General features: G+C 43.6%; 1 protein-coding gene across 1 annotated transcript in view; it reads right to left on the reverse strand.

The window, feature by feature from the left end:
* Positions 1-9,483, reverse strand: part of ccm2l (CCM2 like scaffold protein) — a 30,539-nt gene extending 21,056 nt beyond the window's left edge. The window contains exons 1-4 of the mRNA XM_072367480.1: positions 9,286-9,483; positions 6,613-6,780; positions 6,181-6,264; positions 5,698-5,881 (exon numbers count right to left, since the gene is read on the reverse strand). Coding sequence (XP_072223581.1) covers positions 5,698-5,881; positions 6,181-6,264; positions 6,613-6,780; positions 9,286-9,318 — 469 coding nt within the window. The 5' untranslated portion in view covers positions 9,319-9,483. The remainder of the gene's footprint in view (positions 1-5,697; positions 5,882-6,180; positions 6,265-6,612; positions 6,781-9,285) is intronic.
* Positions 9,484-21,299: the final 11,816 nt, after the last annotated feature.

Here is a 21,299-nt window from a genome sequence, read left to right on the forward strand (position 1 = left end):
TTAATGACCGAGCTCCATCATATCTTAAAGATTTAATTGTAAGATATTTTCCTAACAGAGCACTTCGCTCCCAAACTGCAGGTTTACTTGTTGTTCCCAGAGTTTCTAAAAGTAGAATGGGAGGTAGAGCCTTCAGTTATCAGGCCCCTCTCTTGTGGAATAAGCTGCCAGTAAATGTCCGGGAAGCAAACACCCTTTCCACTTTTAAGATTAGGCTTAAAACTTTCCTTTTTGATAAAGCTTATAGTTAGGGATGGCTCAGGTGATCCTGAAACATCCCATAGTTAAGCTGCTATAGGCTTAGACTGCTGGGGGACCTTATCTGTCACACCTTTCCTCACTTTGCTCTCTTTTTCCCCCTGTTTAATTTCAAAATTGATTTTATGTACATGTGACATTATTGTGGTTATTAACCTATGTTTCCCTGTTCCAACAGATATCCTTTGAATGGCGTTATGGTGTTTTTCCCCCCCTCTTTTCCCTCTTTTCTGTCTTCTCAAACCCCAGCTGGTCGAGGCGGATGGCCACCCTTCCTGAGTCTGGTTCTGCCAGAGGTTTCTTCCTGTTAAAAGGGAGTCGTTCCTTTCCACAGTTGCCACAGGCACGCTCAGGACGGGAGATTGGACTGAAGACACATTTCGGTGCAATCTGTTGGTTTCCTTAGCTAGGATATTAAATTTTTTGAATTAGCTCTATATGAATTAATTGGATTATGATTACAATGAATTGAATTCCAATTGGCTTGAATTGGACTATATTACTTAAGTGCCTTGAGATGACAATTGTTGTAATCTGGCGCTATATAAATAAAATTGAATTGAATTGAATTGAATTGGTGAGTAACTTTCCTAATATTATTCCCCATGAAGTGCATTGAGCATGTGCGGAAAAATTTTCTATCCCGTCTTCACAGCATCATAGTTGGTGGTTAAAGTTAGTAACTTGCTGTTTTTTTGTTGGTTAAACAACAGCTTAAGATCTTTCTAACAAGCCCCTGATCGTCTCTGTGTGCAAATGTTAATAACCCCGTGCTTGTGAAATGTCTCGCTGAGTCTCACCTTTTCCCCGGCGCACTTCTGCTCTAGATTACTGTATGCACACGTTTTTTGTGAGTTACACAAATATAGGTATTTACCTTGGGGGTAATCAGAGTCACCCACATTCCCACACCCACCACCCTTGAGAGAGCAGTGTCACCCATAGTTGTGTCGACTCTCTGTTCAACTCCTCAGCATTAAAGGCCTCGCTCACGCTCTCCTACCCACTCCTCTTACGTTTATATCGTAGGCCAGCGTGCCAAAGAGCACATTTTTCTCCTCCACTTCAGAAAGTAGCACCTCCATCTCACTTTCCGTTAAGTTATTCTTTTTTCCGTTTTACTTATTCTTTATTTTCTGATCGTGCAGAGAGTGGAATCACAGGGCTCAATTCCACGTTGATTGAGATGTACAAAGGAAATGTGCTTGGATTCATGCGTGCGCACACATTGATACATCCGGATATTTTTGTACGTTGAGGGCATTTTGGTTTGGGCGTACGCCATGTTTCAGTAGGAAATCCGCGCAAGTCTTTGTACATGAGGCGCCAGGTGTCCATGAAGGAAGGGAGGTCAGAAAAAGGAGTTCAGAGCATCTCACAGCAGCAATCTCAGGGGGGGTTGTTTCAGCAGCGGTCTTGGCCAAGGCATTTGCAAAGCCACAAGCTTCTCCAGGATGTTTTCCATGTCGCGGTTAATGACCACAGTTTGAGCACCAACAGCTCTGCACACTGCTACAATCATGTTGGGCCGCTTGGGGCCTTTGACCGCTGTCTCCGCTTTACATATTTACCAGGGCAATGTCTAATCCAATCAGTAGATAGCCCATTATCATGGTAACGAATATGTAAAGATCCTTGATGTCCTCAACGGAAAGAATCGCCAGGCACACGAACCTCCACTGCTCCCAGGAGTCCCTCATGTAATCAGCGGTGGACGTTCCATCAGGGCAGACAGGTTCCCCCGAACCCGAGCTTCTCGTTGAGAAAATTTTGTCAATTGCGTTGAGACAGTGTCATGTTCACTTGAGTCATGTTCTGTGTTTCTGTCTAGTCTTTAGTTTTGCCATTTCCCCACTTTTGCCTCAGTCTCTCTTTTGCCCTGCCATCAGCTCCACTCCCTTCACCTGTGTTCATTCTCATCAGCTGCACTCACTCACCAGTCACCCCAGTATTTAGTCTCCCGGTTTCTTCATGCCATTTGTCAGATCCTTACTGTCACCTATGTTTCCTATTCAGGTTGGTCATTGATGTTGTTCAGTCAGGTTTGCCATCTTTTGAGTATAGTTTTTGTTCATTGTTTTTCTCTGTTCTTAGGATTTTGTTTTGCCAGTTTAGTTTTTTTAGAATTCCGGCTCTGCCGCACCTTTTGTTTAAATTATTAAAATAAATCAAGTTTCTACTTTATAAAGCTGCATTCGGGTCCTCTCATCTCCTTGTCTACACCGCATTCATGACAACTTTCATGATATTCTGCGCTATAGAGGGAGAAATATGGTAATCCCTTCCAATCTGTCTTTGAGAAACGTGTGCTCAATTTATTTGATCTTAACTCATTTAATCAAATCTGCTTCAAATCTACTTCAAAGTATCTATAGTATAAAGTAAGTGTGTGTAATAAATAGGTAGAATTATTTTGTATGTGACAATTACTTTTTACTTGGTATAATTTATTAAACCTCAGCTTTCAAAAGCTGAATGGCTTATTTAATCTTATTTTCATTAGCTGTATTTTCTATAAACGGTTGTGCTCCCTTCAGCCAGTCAACATATACCCTGTTCTTATAAGATACTTTTTGAAAAGTGTTAGGGAGCATCTGGTTCTGAATATTATTTAATTGTTTCTAATTTGAGGACAATCAACCCAGTTCAAACCACAGGGCCTTTGGTGCCTAATGCAAATCTAACCAGAGACTACTGTTGATATGGAGGGAAGGTATTGGACCACATAACCCACTTACAATGCATACAGAGAGAAGAGGAAAAAAATCAAACAAATGAATAGAGACCAACCTGATTTGGTTTCATCAGGGTAATCTATAGAGGTCACGAGCCAGAAGACGTTGGTCTGTTGAAGCTGTTTTTCTATATAACACACAAGTCCTGTGGCCTACAAGTTTCATGCAGTTTTCAGTCAAAAAATTATGATGTGAAGCTAAACCTGGTAAAAGTTCCCCATCACAATATAACAATGACCATTTTGTCAAACTTATTTCAAGGAGATGAGCTAGGAAAGCGAAGTGTGCATGTCTATTACACATTTGAAAGTTGCAGATATGAATGATACCCACAACTGATGATTTTCAAAGTTGTTGAACATTTTGAGAAGCAGTTTACAAACAGCTGCAGTTGTCTAACTTTACTTGCTTGCGCTGTCTGAACAGAAATGCTATCATGTCGTACCACTTTGTGCTTTAAATACTGTAACCTGTCTCAGTTAAAGAGGGCTAACAACAGCATTGTTCATGGTATGATGTGGTAATTGTTTCAGGTCTGGTAATATCTTTATTGGAAGCTAAGAGGAGAAGGTTTTGACCCCAACTCTGTCTACTCACATTATACAGAGAACAGTGAGGTGCATTGAAGCTACAACAGTTCCATCTTGAGCAGACTCTCAAGGGAGACTTGATGATAAACAAGATTAGATTAGATTCAACTTGAAAATGCAGTAAAATCAGACAGTTTTGTTGTATTGGGAATATGGCATTACCTGAAACATGTCATGAGCCAAATGCAAGCTCATCCTCTTCAGAAACAGATTTTGAAAACATTCCTGTAGCTACAGAAACAGCTACTACCAAGTCATTCTATCTGTACTGCGGCTCTGGAAGGATTAGTGCATAAACAACATCCTTTGTGTTGAAGCCATCTTCCCCTTTTGTGTTTTGAGAGGATAAATACAGCTTTTTTAAATTCTAAGATTTTACATATCAGGGCATAATAGAAAATGTACCTGGTGCCGGTGTTTAATTTCTATTTCTAAAACTCTACAAAGAAACTCTTATTTGCAGTGTTCTTGTACTGGACCTTCATCAGACCTGCTGCCTCACTAGGCCTTAGAACTCAGCTGTTCAACATCAGATGAACAACAACATGTGAATTATTATACCATTTCATTTAGTGAGACAAAACACAGAAGCTGTGTGTGATCCAGCAGCTTGCAGCAGCAGCTTCAGCAGCAGTGAGTGTAAAACTAAGTGAACCCCTGATCCAGCAGCTTGCAGCTTCAGCAGCAGTGTGTAAAACTAAGTGAACCCCTGATCCAGCAGTCTGTAGCAGCAGCTTCAGTAGCAGTGAGCGTAAAACTAAGTGAACCCCTGATCCAGCAGCTTCAGCCGCAGTGAGTTAAAAACTAAGTGAACCCTGATCCAGCAGTCTGTAGCAGCAGCTTCAGCAGCAGTGTGTGTAAAACTAAGTGAACCCCTGATCCAGCAGCTTCAGCAGCAGTGAGTGTAAAACTAAGTGAACCCCTGATCCAGCAGCTGCAGCTGCAGCAGCAGCTTCTGCAGCAGTGAGCTGCAGTAATGGTTTCCTGTGGGACGTTATCAGTCTCTCTCATGGTTGTGGAGGAATCTTGGCCCACTCTTCTCTCCAGCGTTGCTTCAGCTCATTGAGGTTTGCAGCATTGGTTTCTGCACAGCTCTCTTAAGGGGACCTCAGTCAGGCTGAAGTCTGGACTCTGACTGGACCATTGCAACACCTTGATTCTTTTCTTTTTCACACATTCTGCTGTAGATCTGCTGCTGTGTTTGGGATCATTGTCCTGTTGATGAGCCAGTTTCAGCCCAGCTTTAGATGGCCTCACATTTGACTCTAGAATACTTTGGTATCCAGAGGAGTTCATGGTGGACTCAATGACTGCAAGGTGCCCAGGTCCTGTGGCTGCAGAACCAGCCCAGATCATCAGCCCTCCACCACCGTGCTTGACAGCTGGTATGAGGTGTTTGTGCTTATATGCTGTGTTTGGTTTCCTCCAAACGTGCTGCTGTGCATTATGACCAAACATCTCCACTTTGGTCTGGTCTGTCCAAAGGACATTGTTCCAGAAGTCTTGTGCTTTGTTCAGATTCTGTCAGGGTCCAGATGGGCTGGGCTGCTTTTTCTGTTTTGTCTGTAAATAATCTTTCTCTCTGTAGAATGATGGACTCCAGATAGTTTGGAAATGGCCTTATAACCCTTCCCAGACTGATGGGCAGCAACAGCTGCTTCTCTAAGATCATTGCTGATGTCTTTCCTCCTTGGCATCGTGTTAACACACACCTGAATGCTGCAGAGTAGAAAACTGACAGAACTTCTGCTTTTATAGAGCTGCTCACACTGACTGATGATGAATTAACTGTGTTTTTGATTTGCAGCACCTGGCTACTACCTACCGTCTTAATTCCTAGTATTAAGGGTGGACGTAGTCAAACACTGCTTCTGCATTTTGGTCTAATTTTGTTCAGTGAATGACACAGTATAGTATGCCATGTGATGTTGGTCAAATGAGATATACATTTTTTCTTATTTTTAAAAAACTAAATCCATGCTCTGGTACATAGGGCCTTAAGACTGAAAGAGGGTGCGCTCTATTTTCCACTTGACTTGGCACTTGCTTCACAGTCTAACACTAGCAATCTGGAGGTGAAAGCGTAATTTCTTACAGAGTTGATGTGTTGTCACCTGTTTTGAGGACCAGCAGGTGCAGTGCGTCATCTCTCAGGTAGGAGGCAGCAGCGATCTCATGTGTGGGTATCCTCATCAGCAGCTTCTCATTGTTTCTCCATGTCAGCAGCAGACAGCGAGCCGACAGACTCAGAATACAGTCCTGGTCCACACTCGTCTTCAGTGGCAGTACCTTTAGCTGCTACTGACGAGCAGGCAGTGATATGAGATGTTAGATTATTGATCGATGAATCAGATGGGAAAACTGCCTCCTTGGGGCATTAATGATTTCTGATGAGCAAGGTGAGCGTTCACTTTCACAGATCCCCATGTAAACAATGACGGAGCACTCATTCCTAACTTGGCTTATATTCCAAATAGGATAGACATACAGTACAGAGGATTTATTATTCATAACCTTGGTATTTCTATCAACACAAACCTCATGTTCATCATAGACCTTTGCAATGATTATTTATAGATAACTCATGGATAACCAACCCTGGCTGTGTCCAGAAGCTGCAGAAGCTCATCTCGACTAGAAGGATTCAGTGAAACTGACACCCAGGTGAGTTGACCTAGGAACTAAGAGGAGAGATCAAAGTCAAGCAGTTAGTCACGGTTATGTCATGACGTTCGTGCTAATCAAGTTCTGTTTTATTATTCCAGACTGAACTGGTTTCAGACTCAAATTAAGTTATAGTTTATAATGAATCATTTAAGCCCTGAGGAGAAATATTAATATTGCAGTGCTCCATCTTTTTGTTTCTTTTTATTATAAGGTAAAACAATAAAATAATGGCTCCCAATACAAACAAGTACAATGGGAAATCTAAAAGATATGCATCGTAAAGTAAAAAGTTAATTTTCTATTTTCAGTGTACAAAATGTTTTGCATAAAATAACTGCCTAATTGATAAAACCATACCCTACCTTTACCTCCTTCTCCACATAGTCAAAAATGAGTCTCTCAGGGTGGATGAGGTAGTCAGGGGGGTAGAGGGGCACGGTGTGCAGTGGGCGCCGGTAAACACTCCCTCGATCTACAGGCCTGCGACCAGATTTGGACCAGACGAGCCGCTTAATGGGTGAGACAAAAGCCTGAGAAGAGATGGGAAGAATGAGGCAGTGTCTGCATATATTGCTGTGAAATGATTTGATGCCAACATGATACTAAAGACTTCAGTGTTTGAAAGAATTTTCTACCAAACTGTTCAGTAGCTAAAAAAAAAAGAAGTGTTTTGAGTGGTGGATTAGACTATAAAAGGGCTGTATAATACAGTCCATTGACCATTCCCTCACTTCTCATGTCGTGTCACCAATAGGTTAACATTTATGGTTTTCAGTTAAATGTTTCGGACAATTTCACAACCAAGCGTATGATGGTAAGTTTGTTCAACAGTGCTAACACAGTAGTTTCATAAGAAAGGCTTGGAAATGTTATAATGAATAGGTCACTGGTCTCATTGGTAACTTCAGTCAAAGCTTACATTTCCTTTGTCATCCCATCAACATTTAATGTTAATTAAAACATAGTTAGGCTTTTTATTAAAAAAAGGTTTCTATTCAACCTGATAAAATCATGTTGAGGGTGAGACTAATATTCATGGTTAGAAATGACACGTTTTTTATGTGTGCTGCTACATTTTGCACAACCGGACAAATGCACCTCTTACATTTTAATTTGAGAAAGTGTATTTGCTGTGAAACGTGGCAAACACGTGTGGTGGAAATGTTCCACCCAAAGTAAATTCATCTGGGATTTCTTCATGTTGTGCACTGCTTTCTTTTATGAAATCCATTGCAGCTGCATGTGAATGGAATCTAATTTGTGCCAACATACCTTTTATGCACTTTTTCTTAACAATTTGACAACATTTTCTGATTTCCTATTAAGATGTGTGAGAAAGACTTTGTGTGTCTTTGGAGGGGTGGAGAGTATGCTTTAACCCTGTCTGCAGCTGCAGACAGGGTTAAAGCATACAGGGTTAAAGAGTCCATGGAATCCATACAGTATAAAGACAATGGAAGAGAATTCCATAACCTTGGGGCCACAGCCTGAACAGCTCGATCCCCAGAAAGTTTAAACTAAGTGCACGGGGCCAGCAGCAACCTCTGACCTGCTGACCTAACGGAAGGAGAATGAGCTTTCAGCAGCTCAGAGATATACTGGGGAGCTTGCCCATGTAGGGCCCCAAAAGTTAAAACTAATATTTTAAAATTAATTCTAAAATTTACTGGCATCCAATGAAGAGAAGTCAAAACTAGAGGTGTGTGTGACCTTCTGTCGGTGCCAGTTAGAAGTCTTAACGCAGCCTTCTGCAGTCTGACGGCGATCCAAAGCTGATTTGTTCTAACAAGTAAAAAGACCGTTACAATAATCCCAAAAGAGAAGAAATGAAAACATTTAGAATCTTCTCAAGTTCAGCCTTTGACACCAGCAGTTTGAATTTTGAAATATTCCATAAATGATAAAAACAGCTCCAAAACAGCTGCTTGACCTGTCAAAATGATGAAGAAGAAGCTGATATGACACCTAACTTTTGGATTTACATGATCAGGAGTAATTCTAAAAGTTTCATCAGCATTTAACTGAGGGACATTCATTTAACCATGGCTTGATTCTGTGCTGCAATTAATTAAACAAGACAATTTCTAAAACTCAGAGGCTCTGAAAGAACAGAAGAACTGAATGTCATCAGCATAGAGATGATAAGAACATAAGGTTGGCGTGAGGTGAGCATAGAGGCAGCAACAACATGGGTCTTCTTTCAACAATTATTTTCTTTCTCAAGCCCACTTATGCAGATGATGTGTACAGATGTTTTAGGTTAGAACAGAAAATAAGGTAAAGAACAGGATTCATCTACACTCTTAAGCACATTTTCACACTTTTGAATGTTGACATATTTTTTTCAGAAATAAGTGCTAATGGCAGCATATTCAGTTTCACAGCTGAATAATAATTTAAGGATTTCAATCACAATATCTTTATCACTTCGATTTTTTTCTTTGATTATTTTATAAATTGTTAGCCTTGGTCTTGCACAATGCTGCTGCTGCAGTCAAAGTCCATTTTGCATTTCATATGTTTGGCCAGCTCTTTTTCATCTCAGTTGGATAATCTCTACTTGATTTGAGTTGCACTTAGTTACTATAGAACTTGGTGCAGCATGTTTTGTGAAACCATCTCATCAAGAAACACTACATCTGACTCATGCTGGAGCTGAACAACAGGCTTTCTTTTGCCTCTGATTATCAGGTATCACTGAAAGTTTAGGCAGACATGAGAACAGCACTACGTGAACACAGATGAGAATAAATCTGAAAGTTTATGAGCTCAAAGCAAGCTCACACTCTGTGTTGGATCAGCACTTCAAACGTTATTGCTGATTGGGACCAGTTTCCCTGTTGAAGTTGACCAAAACTTGAACTACGAAACACACAAATTTACTTGACCACAGATGGAATATTCCATTAAAATCTATTGAGTCTAACGAGCTTGTGTGACCATGGCTTGTCAAGGCTTAGTTATCCTGAAACTACAAGTCACTTCAAGTCATCAAAATAAAACAGAGCAGAGGCACGGGACAGAAGCTACTGTACCTTCTTGGGCTTCTTTGGTTCATAGTCCATCATGGCTCCTCTGTGTTGATCCTCTAGTGGGTCAGTAAGTTCTCAACCTTGTCACAGTTTTTTGCTCAGTTTGTATTTAGTTGCTGTAACAGTTGTTTTTCCATCATTCTTTCTGTGTCTTTGTTTCAGTTACTTTCGCAGCACTCTCGGGTGCGTCAACCTTGTTCTTCCTCTGATTGTTCTTTTGAGACCTCTCCTGGGGCCACACACATGGAGAGAGAACAGGAAGCAGAGGAAGCCCACTTCCTGTCCAAAAGGAAACTCCACCAGGGACTGATAACATCCGTTCTGTCTACTCTGTAAACACAGATGCACTCAGATTTAACTGGTTTAATAGCTTCTTCTTTAATATTTATTTCTTCCAGCTTTGACTTTGATTTTGCACTTTAAAAAAAAAAAAGAAAAATAGAAAATGAGCAGCTGGGAAAACCAAGCAGCCCTCACCTCAGTGCTCAGTGGAGAAGTGGGAATTGCCCATTTTCAAGGTTTTTATTCTTTTATATATATACAGGGTGTGATTTGTGAAAAAAAGAGGGGGGGGGGGGGGGGGGGGGATAATTCTGAGAAACATTTTACTCATAAAAATGACCACATAACAGTGTGAAAACATGAAAACTGTTGATTCTTGTGTAGATAAACCTTACACTTAGGCTACATAACGTAGACCTATTTTGAACGTGAACTTAACCACTGCATTTGCAGAAATATTTTCTCAAAATATTGTTTTTAAATTTGCAAATAAAAATATGCAGGGTCGATGTGGAGCTTCTCTTAAGTATAGGGGCCCAGATCTTTAATTTCAGAGCAGGCTGTGCACTGGACTGACCTGTCTGTGGTGACAGTAAGCCACTCTCAACCCATCTCGCCATTTAGCAAGTGACCCCTCGGCTTGGAAGATGCTGCTGTCCACCATCCGATCAGCAATGTCAGATCTTGTTTCATCTTTTGTTATATTTTTCTCGGAATTTTTTGTTGTGGTCCCGTAAAATATGCTGCTCTGTATTCTTTAAATTTTTTATCCATTTGATTTAAGCTTTTGTTTTAGCACAGATGACGCAAACATGAAGTTGGACTTGTGAAACTAAAGATAACCTGGTTGGTTTTCAAAATAAAACTGCTTTCTGCAAGTGCAACGCCACTGACTCGCTCCCGGTAGATCAAAATCTCAGCACAATCAAAATGAACACAGAGTATTTTGGTTTTTGAGGATAAAAATAATTCAGCACAGGGTAGGACGTATAAAACAGAGGGGGGGGGTTACTCTGTTGGTGTACCCGTCCCCCAGTCGCCCTCATTACAGATGCCTCTGACTATGCGGTGGGGGCGGTGTGTGAACAGTGGGTGGGTAGTACAGAGAGCTCCTGGGTCTATTTCTCGTCACCCGACACTTCAGATGCCTGTTGGAGGGCCGCCAGTTCACTGTATTCGTGGACCACAAGCCGCTGACGTTCGCAATGTCCAAGACCTCAGAGCCATGGTCTGGTCGTCAGCAGCGGCAGCTCTCTGCAATCTCCGAGTTTACCGCAGACATTCAGCACCTGGCAGGCAAAGACAACTTAGTCACTCACTGTCTTTCCCGGGCAGGAGGGCGTTGTCTGTTCACCTCCGACTGGACTATGCTGCAAGGGCGACGGACCAAGCCACAGACTCGGACATTCTGGCTTGTTGGAAGGGCCCCACTGCGCTAAGGCTAGAAGATGTAGTGTTCGACAGGGCCAACGCTCTCTCTTCTCTGGGACGTCTCCATCAACCAACCGCGCCCTATGATGCCGGCTGGCGACGCCGGGTTTTTGATACCATCCACGGCCTTCCCCATCCGGGTGTGAAGGCCTCTACCAAGCTGATAGGGGCCAAGTTTGTTTGGCCGGGTCTTAAGAAGGATGTTAGGGCCTGGGAAAGTTCCTGTGTGGCATGTCAGCATGCCAAGGTGAAACATCATACCAAAGCACCTTTGGCACATTTTGTAGTTCCTAAGAAGCGTTTCAGCCATGTGAATGTGTACCTGGTGGGTCCCCTGCCTCCCTCCCGTGGGTTCACTCACCTCCTCATTATGGTGGACAGGACCACCAGGTGGCCGGAAGCAATTCCCCAGTCCTCAACTACGTCAGCAGAGGTGACCAGGGCATTCATCGGATCTTGGATAGCCCGGTTCATTATACCTTCGGACGTTACCTCGGACAGGGGCCCACAGTTCACCTCGGAGCTCTGGACTGCAGTTGCCGAGCACCTGGGGGTGAAGCTCCACCGTACTACGGCCTACAACCCGCAGGTCAACGGGCTTCATCGTGCCATGAAGGAGGAGTTTCTCCTGGTTGCAACAGCTCCTTGGTCAGCTGACTCCCATCGGACTGCGGGCCAAGATATCGCCGACGCTTTCTGTTTCTGTTCCTCAGATCTGTTCCTCAGATGCACAATGTCCATTCCATGGGACATTTCAGTAACTCCTTAAATAATTGGTGTAAACAAAAACAACTTTTATACCTAAAGATAAAAAAAAACACTTGGGTAAAAAATCCTGACTGAGGCTTTTATAATTCGTGCATGAAAGGGTTAAAAAACCTAGGAGGGACAGCATCATGGGGGGAATCCCGAAGGCTTGATATGGCTAACCACCTCCTATAATAGTTACAAAGTCACAGATTCAAACTGATCAAAAACAGCAGAACAAAGGACAGGAAGAGAGTGGTCTGATGCAGGAGCTGAGATGAGCCCTTGTGGTGATGACCTTCTAAGAAAAAATGTAAGAAAATTATTATATAATTCAGAACAGGCTTCTAGGCAGAAGGTCTGAGAGGTATTAAGAACAGAATCAATGATTTTAAATAACACACGTGGGTTATTTCTGTTCTCTTTTACCCTCTTTAACAGTGTTTTGGTAATTACGCCAGCAGTCCTTGATCTGAAGTGACACCTGCAGCTTGTCCTTCTTCCACCTGCATTCAGCTTTGCACTCAGGCTTAGTCTTAGGGAGCTTGATTTGAAATGGAGCCACCGAGTCCAGGGTGGAATGGTAGGAGGAGTGAAATCAGGAAGTTCTTCCTTGTCAGCAGGGACACAGAACTGGTCAAAAGCTGCAGAGAACTGACCAGCAGTGGAGGGGTTACAAAGTCGTTTCTCTCCACAGTCTCCTCATGCATGCTCAGGAGATTGAACTGAAGAGAAGTTTCGGTGCAATCTGTTGGTTTCCTAAGCTAGGAAATTGTTTTTGAATTGGCTCTTTATGAATGAATTGGACTACTTTTGAATTGAATTAATTGGATTTGATTGGATTATGATTACAATGAATTGGACTGTATTACTGAAGTACCTTGAGTTGACATCTGTTGTGATTTGGCGCTATATTAATAAAACTGAATTGAATTGAAATAAAGTAATTTCAAAGCTGAAGAAGAATTAAGAAGAAGGAAAGCACTGCTCACATTTATAGTAGCCTAATTTTTATAAATTGACGTTCCTCCTCTTCGGCCTGACGTCCACGGAGAGTTAAAGTAACAGCCGGCTGGTAGAAGTTCAGAAAGAGCTCCGGACTCACCAACACCCAGCCATGTCTCAGTCAAGTCACACAAAGAAAATCCAGACAACGGGAGTTTTGTTTGTCAGTGATCTGTCATTTACCATGCATGCAAATCCTGGTAAAACCTGGGGTCTGTGGTTAATCAGGCCAGGAAGTCAGGCACAGCAGCCTCAGGTTCTAAGCCAGCCACACAATGGCGGTTCTGGCTTGTGGGGGGCCCTGAGACACAAGGCAATGAAGAAACATTTCATGCTCTGTCCAGGGAATGGTGGAAGAACGCATCAGACAAACCTTCAGCTTCATCAGCTGACTGCTGCGGTTGCTGCGGTGACGGTGACGCTTCCGCCAGGGGGTGGGGCCGAAAGGTCAGTTGGGATCCCTGTTAGTAGCGGGGGCAAAGTTTTCTGTCCACCATGATCAAATGCAGTCAAAGATCCAAGTGTTTGGATTGCATACACCAGCAGAGCCTTGATCTGATGAGTGCCAAGGGTCAGGACCAGCAAAAATAGAAACAAAAGTGACAGAACTAGACAGCAAGCCACACACAGCGGCGCCATCTTGTCGCTTGCATCTTAATGATAACAACACTTTCTAAGTGTTTTCCAACCCTAGTCCTCAAGGTTCACAGTGCTGTATTCCATGTGTCCGTGTGGGCCTGATTTAGACACGTGTCGACTCTTCAGCAGGTTTTTGAAGACCTAATCATTTAAATCAGGTGTGCTGGAGCAGGGAAATGTGGAACAGATATCTAACTTTGCATATGTATGTCATATGGACCAAGGTGGGAAAGTGCCTTTGGAGGTAACTGTTTAACCAGTCCAGATCTCATGATGAGAAATGAGATCCTTCCCCAAGTGGAGGAGTTCAAGTATCTCGGGGTCTTGTTCACGAGTGAGGGACGAATGGAGCGGGAGATTGACGGGCGGATCGGTGCGGCGTCTGCAGTGTTGCGGGCTCTGCACCGACCCGTCGTTGTGAAGAGGGAGCTGAGCCAGAAGGCGAAGCTCTCTACTTACTGGTCAATCTACGTTCCCATCCTCACCTATGGTCACGAGTTGTGGGTAGTGACCGAAAGAACAAGATCGCGAATACAAGCGGCCGAAATGGGTTTCCTCCGCAGGGTGTCTGGGCTCTCCCTTAGAGATAGGGTGAGAAGCTCAGTCATCCGGGAGGGGCTCGGAGTAGAACCGCTGCTCCTCCGCATTGAGAGGAGTCAGATGAGGTGGCTCGGGCATCTGGTTAGGATGCCCCCTGGGCGCCTCCCTGGGGAGGTGTTCCGGGCACGTCCCACTGGGAGGAGACCCCGGGGAAGACCCAGGACACGCTGGAGAGACTATGTCTCTCGGCTGGCCTGGGAACGCCTCGGGGTCCCCCCGGAAGAGCTGGAGGAAGTGGCCGGGGACAGAGACGTCTGGGTTTCTCTGCTCAAGCTGCTGCCCCCGCGACCCGACCCCCGGATAAGCGGCAGATGATGGATGGATGGATCTCATATTTTTGTTGGCTACTATTTTGTCAGGTTTTATAATAAATTACGGTAAATCTGCACGGACAACCACTCATGGTGCAACAAATCAGGGACTGTCCAATAATTTTACAGCTTTGAAGTTTTTAAAATGCTAAATAACTAAAAAACTTTGAATGGCCAAAAAAATGTACGGAAAACTATAATAATAATACTGAAATACAGGATCACTACATACACTGTGAATATCACTCACGCAACAACCAAATCAAACATTCTGGGACATGATTGCACAGCAAATCAGCAGAATCAGCATTTGCAGTAAGCAAGTTTGGCCACAGGGAGACAGCATCAAGGAAAAGAAGGGCTGCATTTAAAAATAAATGACTGAAAATAAATAGAATAGCTTCTTTTTTTTTAATAAAGTGTAGCGGCAGCTTGAGTTTCCCTTTTTGTTTGTTAATATTCCACATCTTAATAGTCTCAACCAATTTTACAACAAATATAGCTCAACTAGAGTTCTCACAATACCAAAATAAGTAACCACGATACTATACCAGACAAAGTATCATGGTTCCGGGTATTATCGCGATACTGCGGCCTAATTTTATTATTATTATTATTTAATTTATTGTTATAAATACTTATTAATTATGCATGCTGTTTGGTGCATGATAAAGATAATACTGGTGAAGTAAGAATTAGACTGAAACAAACATTTTTATGAATAGCATTTATTAAAAAGTTAAAATTGAAAAAAAAAAAAACAGATCCACTGGCCTTTTTAAAAAAATCTCTTTGACAATAATCCTTCTTCTCCAACATAATAAACCATAGAGGACAAAATACAATAAACCGGAACTGATTCCCTGTGAAAACTATATTTTTATGCATTTTCTAGGTGCTTTATACTTTGACATCCTTTAACTCTTCATTCCTCAGCCTGTACACGGAGCATACAGCCTAATATTAGCCAATGTGAAAATAAACAGGAAATACTAACCTGGTATTTGACACATAAATCTGGGCGACAACAATGCAGGTGTTTTATGTGGTTGGATGTGTTGCCTCTTTGGCTCCTATAGCTCAGTGGCAGCACCTGAGCAGTGGACGGCCATCTTCTATTGCTTTACAATCTGTGCCTTGTTTAAACCCAAAATAGTTCCAAATGTGGCTTTTGGAGTTTGTTTTTTTTATTAGTGGTGCCACTGACGAACACGCAGCGGCAGACTCACCGCTCGGGCCCGGTGCTTCTGCCATAGTAAGTGTATGTGTGTTGTCTCGTGTCTGTGACCGCTGTGCGCGCGTCTGGGCGAGACAGAACTTGAAGAACTTTGAAGCGAATTTCTCTTGAAGTGCAGCTGTCTTCATGGAGTTCGTTCTTGCCAGCCGAAACACACGAACAGCCAATCAACTAACAGACGGGCGGACCCAGAGTGTGGAAACAGCCTATCATTTCCCCTGACGTCACCAGTAACAGGCAAACAGCCAATCATTCAGCAGCTGTGTATTTCGGTTGCAGTGGTTCGCCATATCGTTTTGTTTACAAGGGAGTAGCATGCGGTAAGAAGCCAGGAGGAGAGTAGAGGTGGCCACTGTGTAGCGGATACTGTTAGTATAGTAATCCACAGTAGTACCGTCGTGTCGAATTTCGAGTACAGTAGGAACTGTTACGATTTGGCACTGCTAAAGATTTGCCAGCAATCGAGGCTGTTGACATCACAAACTATCTGGTCCTTCAGACATCCTACTACACCAAAAGGTATATAAAAGTAAATAAAAGTATGGAGGCATATCATTTTTTTGTCAGCGGGTGGGTCCACAAACTCGGTACCAAACGGCTCAACGATGATTATTGTTTGGTCTTTGCCAGGGTAAGTGTTTGTTCTTATATTGTTTTATGTGTTAAGATGCTAGCAGCTAGCAGTAGTGGCTATAATGTTAACAAACATGCAACACATCTTAACGACGACGTTAGCCTGACATTTTTTTATGAATCGAGGTAAACCACTCTCAGAGATAGAGCAAAACACATCTGAAGACCTGGATTATTGTGTTGAAGAGATGACTCTGATTTGGCCGTAGTTTTTTGGTAACCAAGGTTGACAATCGGAGCCCAGTATACCGACTCAACGTCACCTAAAGCGCTAGGGCAGCCTAAAAAGTCCCAACAAAGTCCATATTAGACTACCAGTAACTTCATAATCATTACTAAGTAAATGAGCATTTAACAACAAACTAATGCTATATAAACACAGCCACAAAAACCAAGTTAGCGAGCTAACATACCTCTGACGAAGTAATAGCTGCAGACAAAGGCAGTAGCAGCCTCTGCTCCTCCCGACCACAGACGTAGGTTTAAAATCCACTTTTTACGGCATTGTTCTGGGAGCTTTTTTCATTTCTCACCTTTGTGAACAACTATCTTCAGTACGCTAAAAAAAAGAAAAACCTTTTCCTTTTCTCGGTTAGAATAATTAGAGCAACCGTAAACCCCACAAAACATAGGCATTTTTTCAGATGGCAGATTCTCAGTTCACTTCCTGCCCTCCTCTGTTGCTATGCCGGCCTTATCCGCAGCAAGTCTGTGTAGCTCTCAATTTTGTTTGTCATTTGTATAATTATATGTAATTTTTAGTTTTTATCTAAACTTATTTAGTAATTTTTAGTGATCTGCTTTTTACTTACATTTAATTTTATTTCTTTGACGATGTGCACTGCTACCAGTACTAGAGCAGTGAACACAAGAGAAGAACTGTTGGCACTGTCAAGGATTGGACGTGGAATTAAACTTCCAGTTCTGACCAAGCTAAAAAAGCTGTACCGTGGATGCAGAGCTGGAGCAAAACGAAAGGCAAAGAGGGACAACAGGGGGTGGAGGTACAAGCCTGTTCTGCCCTCTGTGATTATGGGAAACGCTAACTCGCTTGTGCGGAACCAACGGCTGTATAAGGAGAGCAGTTTGATCTGTCTGTCTGAGTCCTGGCTGAACGACAACACACCAGACTCATGTGTGAACATACCCGGCTTCACAGTTGTACGAGCAGATCGTGACCGGAGTACGAGCAGAAAGCGGAAAGGCAGTATTATCCTGTTCTTTAATCAAAGATGGGTTAATCCCTGTAATGTGACCATTAAGGAGAGGATATGTTGTCCAGACATTGAACTGCTGTCAGCTGGTTTCCGTGTGTTCTATGCGCCCAGAGAGTTCTCATATACAGTCATGATCGTTGTTTACATTCCACCGAGGTCAGCACCAACGGTGTGTGACGTCATTCATCATGCCGTTGCTAGAATACAGACCCAGCATCCTGAGACATTCATTGCAATCACATTTCGACCACATCTCTCTATCCTCCTGCCTGACTGGCTTTGTACAGTATGTGGACTGTCTAACACGTGGAGAAAAGACATTAGATCTGTTTTATGCTAATGTGAAGGAGGCTTACAGGGCAGTGTCTCTTCCACCACTGGGATAGATCTGATCACCTTATGGTCTATCTACAACCCACATACAGACCTTGTGTTCAAATACTTCCTGTTACTACCAGATCTTTCAGGAAGTGGTCACTAGAGGTGTGTGATGCATTGAGAGACTGCTTTGATGTCACAGACTGGACTGTACTGCAGGAAGAAGAAGAAATGGACATTGACATGGAAAGGAGGATCAGCACCACCACAGACTACATTAACTTCTGTAGGGATGCTGTGATTCCAGTGAGGACTGTAAGGTACTATCCTAATAATAAACCATGGATCACCAGTGACATCAAAGACCTCCTGAACCAGAAAAAGATGGCGTTCCAGAATGGGGACGGAGAAAAGCGGAAGAACGTATAACAAGAGCTTAAAAACACTACGCCGAGCTAAGGTGGAGTACAAGAAAAAGGTAGAGAGACATCTGGAGAACAATTACACCAAGGAGGTGTGGAGGGGGATGAGGGCCATCACTGGATACAGACTGAAGAACTCTCAGTCTGTTGAAGGTGATGTGGACAGAGCCAATACTTTCAACCAATATTTCAACAGGTTTGATAGTGTGGCTTTTTCCACATCTACTGCTGCTCCTTCCACCCCCACAGCTGCTTCCTCTATACTGCCTCCACTGCCCAGCTGTACTTCCACCTCAATGGCAACTTGCATCACCAAGCCTCCTCCTCCACCGAACTGCACCTCCACCTCTGCAGCAACTCTCACCAACAGGCTTCTTCTGTCCAGCTGTATCTTCACACCCCCACCCCCATTTCTAAAATTGATAGCAACGTCACTCCTGTCATCATCCCTCCGCTACAACCTCTGTGTCTAACTATAGAGGAGGTTGGAGCTGAGCTCAGGAGACTTCAGGGAGGGCAGCAGGCAGAGATGGAGTCTGTCCAAGGCTTCTGAGGGACTGTGCTGGTCAACTAGCAGTCCTCCCCGGTGCTGTGGAAAACTTCTTGTCACATACCGGTGCCCAAATTAGGGCAACCGGTGGAGCTGAATGACTACAGACCGGTGGCTTTGACATCTCATATCATGAAGACCTTGGAGAGACTCCTTGTTCGTCGCATGAGATTGCAGGTTGCTGAGGATCTTGACCCCCTCCAGTTTGCCTACCAGAAACACATAGGAGTGGAAGACGTGATTCTGTACATGCTGCACCGGGCATATGCTTATCTGGATGTGCCTGGTTCATATGTGAGAATCATGTTCTTTGACTTCTCCAGTGCCTTCAACACCATACAGCCTCCCATACTGAAAGACAAGCTTCTAGGTATGGGTGTGGCCCCCTCCCTGACATCATGGATTACAGACTATCTGACTGCCAGAGCACAGTATGTCAGGATGGGGAGATGTGTTTCTGGAACACTAGAATGCAGTACTGGGGCTCTGCAGGGTACCATTTTGGCTACTGTACACATCAGACTTCAGGTACAACTCAGAGTCCTGCCACATACAGAAGTATTCTGATGATACGGCTGTTGTGGCATGTGTGCACCACCAAGACCGTAGAGCTGGTGGTGGATTTCAGGAGATCTAAAACTACATGCTTGTCAGTCTGCATTGATGGAGGGGAAATAGAGACTGTTCAGACCTGCAAATACCTGGGGGTGGTCTGCCAACATAGAAGCAGTGTACAGGAGGGGCCAGAGCCGTCTCTTCTTCCTGAGACGGCTCAGGTCCTTCAATGTCTGTAGTGACATTGTCACGGTTTATGTTCTGTTCCATGTCTTGTCTCGTCATTTCCTGTTTTATTTTGAAATAAGTAAAATAAGAAGTATTTTGTGTGCTTTGTTTGTAAATAAAACCCCTTTGAATCTGAAAAGACCCTGCTTCTGTGTCCTGCGTCCGCGCTACCTGACAGATATGATATGCATGTTTTATCACACTGTCATTGAGAGTGTTCTGTTCTATGCTGTTGTCTGCTGGGGGAATTGGATTACAGACAACAACTGTAGGCGCCTGGACAAACTGGTAAAAAAGGCCAGTTATGTTGTAGGTAGAAGACTAGACCCTCTCAGTGCTGTGATGGAGCAACGGATGAGGAGGAAACTGTATTCTGTTTTGGAGAATAATAAACATCCTCTCCACAGCATCCTGGCAGGACAGAGGAGCAGCTGCAGTGAGAGGCTGCAGGACTGAGAAGTTCAGGAGGTCCTTTGTCCCCACAGCCACAAGGCTTTTTAACAGTGACTGCTGACATGTTCTTCTCAAATTTACTTATTTCGTCATTATGGGTGCCAATGCCAAAGGCAGGGCACACATATTACTATTGCTCATACTTATTATTTTTCCGCTTCCGTCACGTTTTTCGGCGCGCTACTCCTCCCGCAGCGAAGGTCCGACTAAAATAGAAAAACACATCGCTGCGTGCGCGCCGATGGGCAGAAGTGTGCTATTACTTTTCTCTCTCATTACTCGAAAGGAATAGTGGATAAATGGGAAAAAGCGGGCAAATTGTCAATGGGGAAAATGAATGGAGAAGGCCTAAAAGAGGCCTCGTAACTCAGCCATACAGCGTCACACACACATCATTCAAAGTTTGTGGTTGACAAGAAAGACTCTGCTTTAACTGTGGTAAAGGGCTTGTTAATAGCTTATACAGCTTTGACACAATGGCAGTTTACGTTTTAGGTGTCCAGAGGAGGTCGTCTCATGTCGGTTACACTGTAACTGTCACTCTAAAAATCTTTTAAAAAACATTTCTTGAACAAATTCCTCTCACGTCCAAAATATCTGCCTGATCTGGATACATTATATATCAAAACGTAGGTCTTTCACCCAATGTGACTGTCATTGAGCTTGGCCTCACAGATTTCTCACAAATCACCTCTGAGCGCAGAGAGGGAACATTCCATCCCATTATAAAACGGCCAAGCCCTGAAATCAGTCGGAAAACTCATTTTAAAACTGCCATAATAAAGGAGCCACGGGGGGTAGAAGAATAAAAATTACACCGCTGGCTTCCCCCGTCCCTTCTGGCACTCACGGTGAAGGATCCGACTTCTACTTTTCGAACAGCGAGCGTTTGTTCCAGACTTCTGCCTCAATATGAAAACCCCATGATTTTAAGGGGACAAAGTGAGGTGCAGATTTGGCAGTTGGCAGTCACAGCTGTTGCCCATAGCAACTAATGCTGACCACACCCAAGATGGCTGCCCTGTTCTATCACAGCTGATGAAGCCAGAGCCAAGATGGCGGATGAAGGCAGAGCCAAGATGGCTAATGAGGGCAGAGCCAAGATGGCTGATGAGGGCAGAGTAAACATAGCAGCAGAAGGGCAGCAGCAAGGCAGGAGCAGGGCAGCAGAAGGGCAGGAGCAGAGCAGCAGAAGGGCAGCAGCAGGGCATCAGCAGGGCAGCCAACATGGTTAAACAGCTTCATGCCAGCTGCTCATGAGACAAATGCGCGCGATAGCGCGCACTCACTCATAAATTTCCATTAATCTGAACAGATTAACAGGTTCATGCCAGCTGGTGACGAGACAAATGCGCGCGATAGCGCGCACTCACTCATAAATTTCCATTA

The sequence above is a fragment of the Leuresthes tenuis genome, unplaced genomic scaffold (genome assembly GCF_036924035.1).
Source record: "Leuresthes tenuis unplaced genomic scaffold, fLeuTen1.0.hap1 SCAF_16, whole genome shotgun sequence".
In the NCBI taxonomy this organism is placed as follows: domain Eukaryota; kingdom Metazoa; phylum Chordata; class Actinopteri; order Atheriniformes; family Atherinopsidae; genus Leuresthes; species Leuresthes tenuis.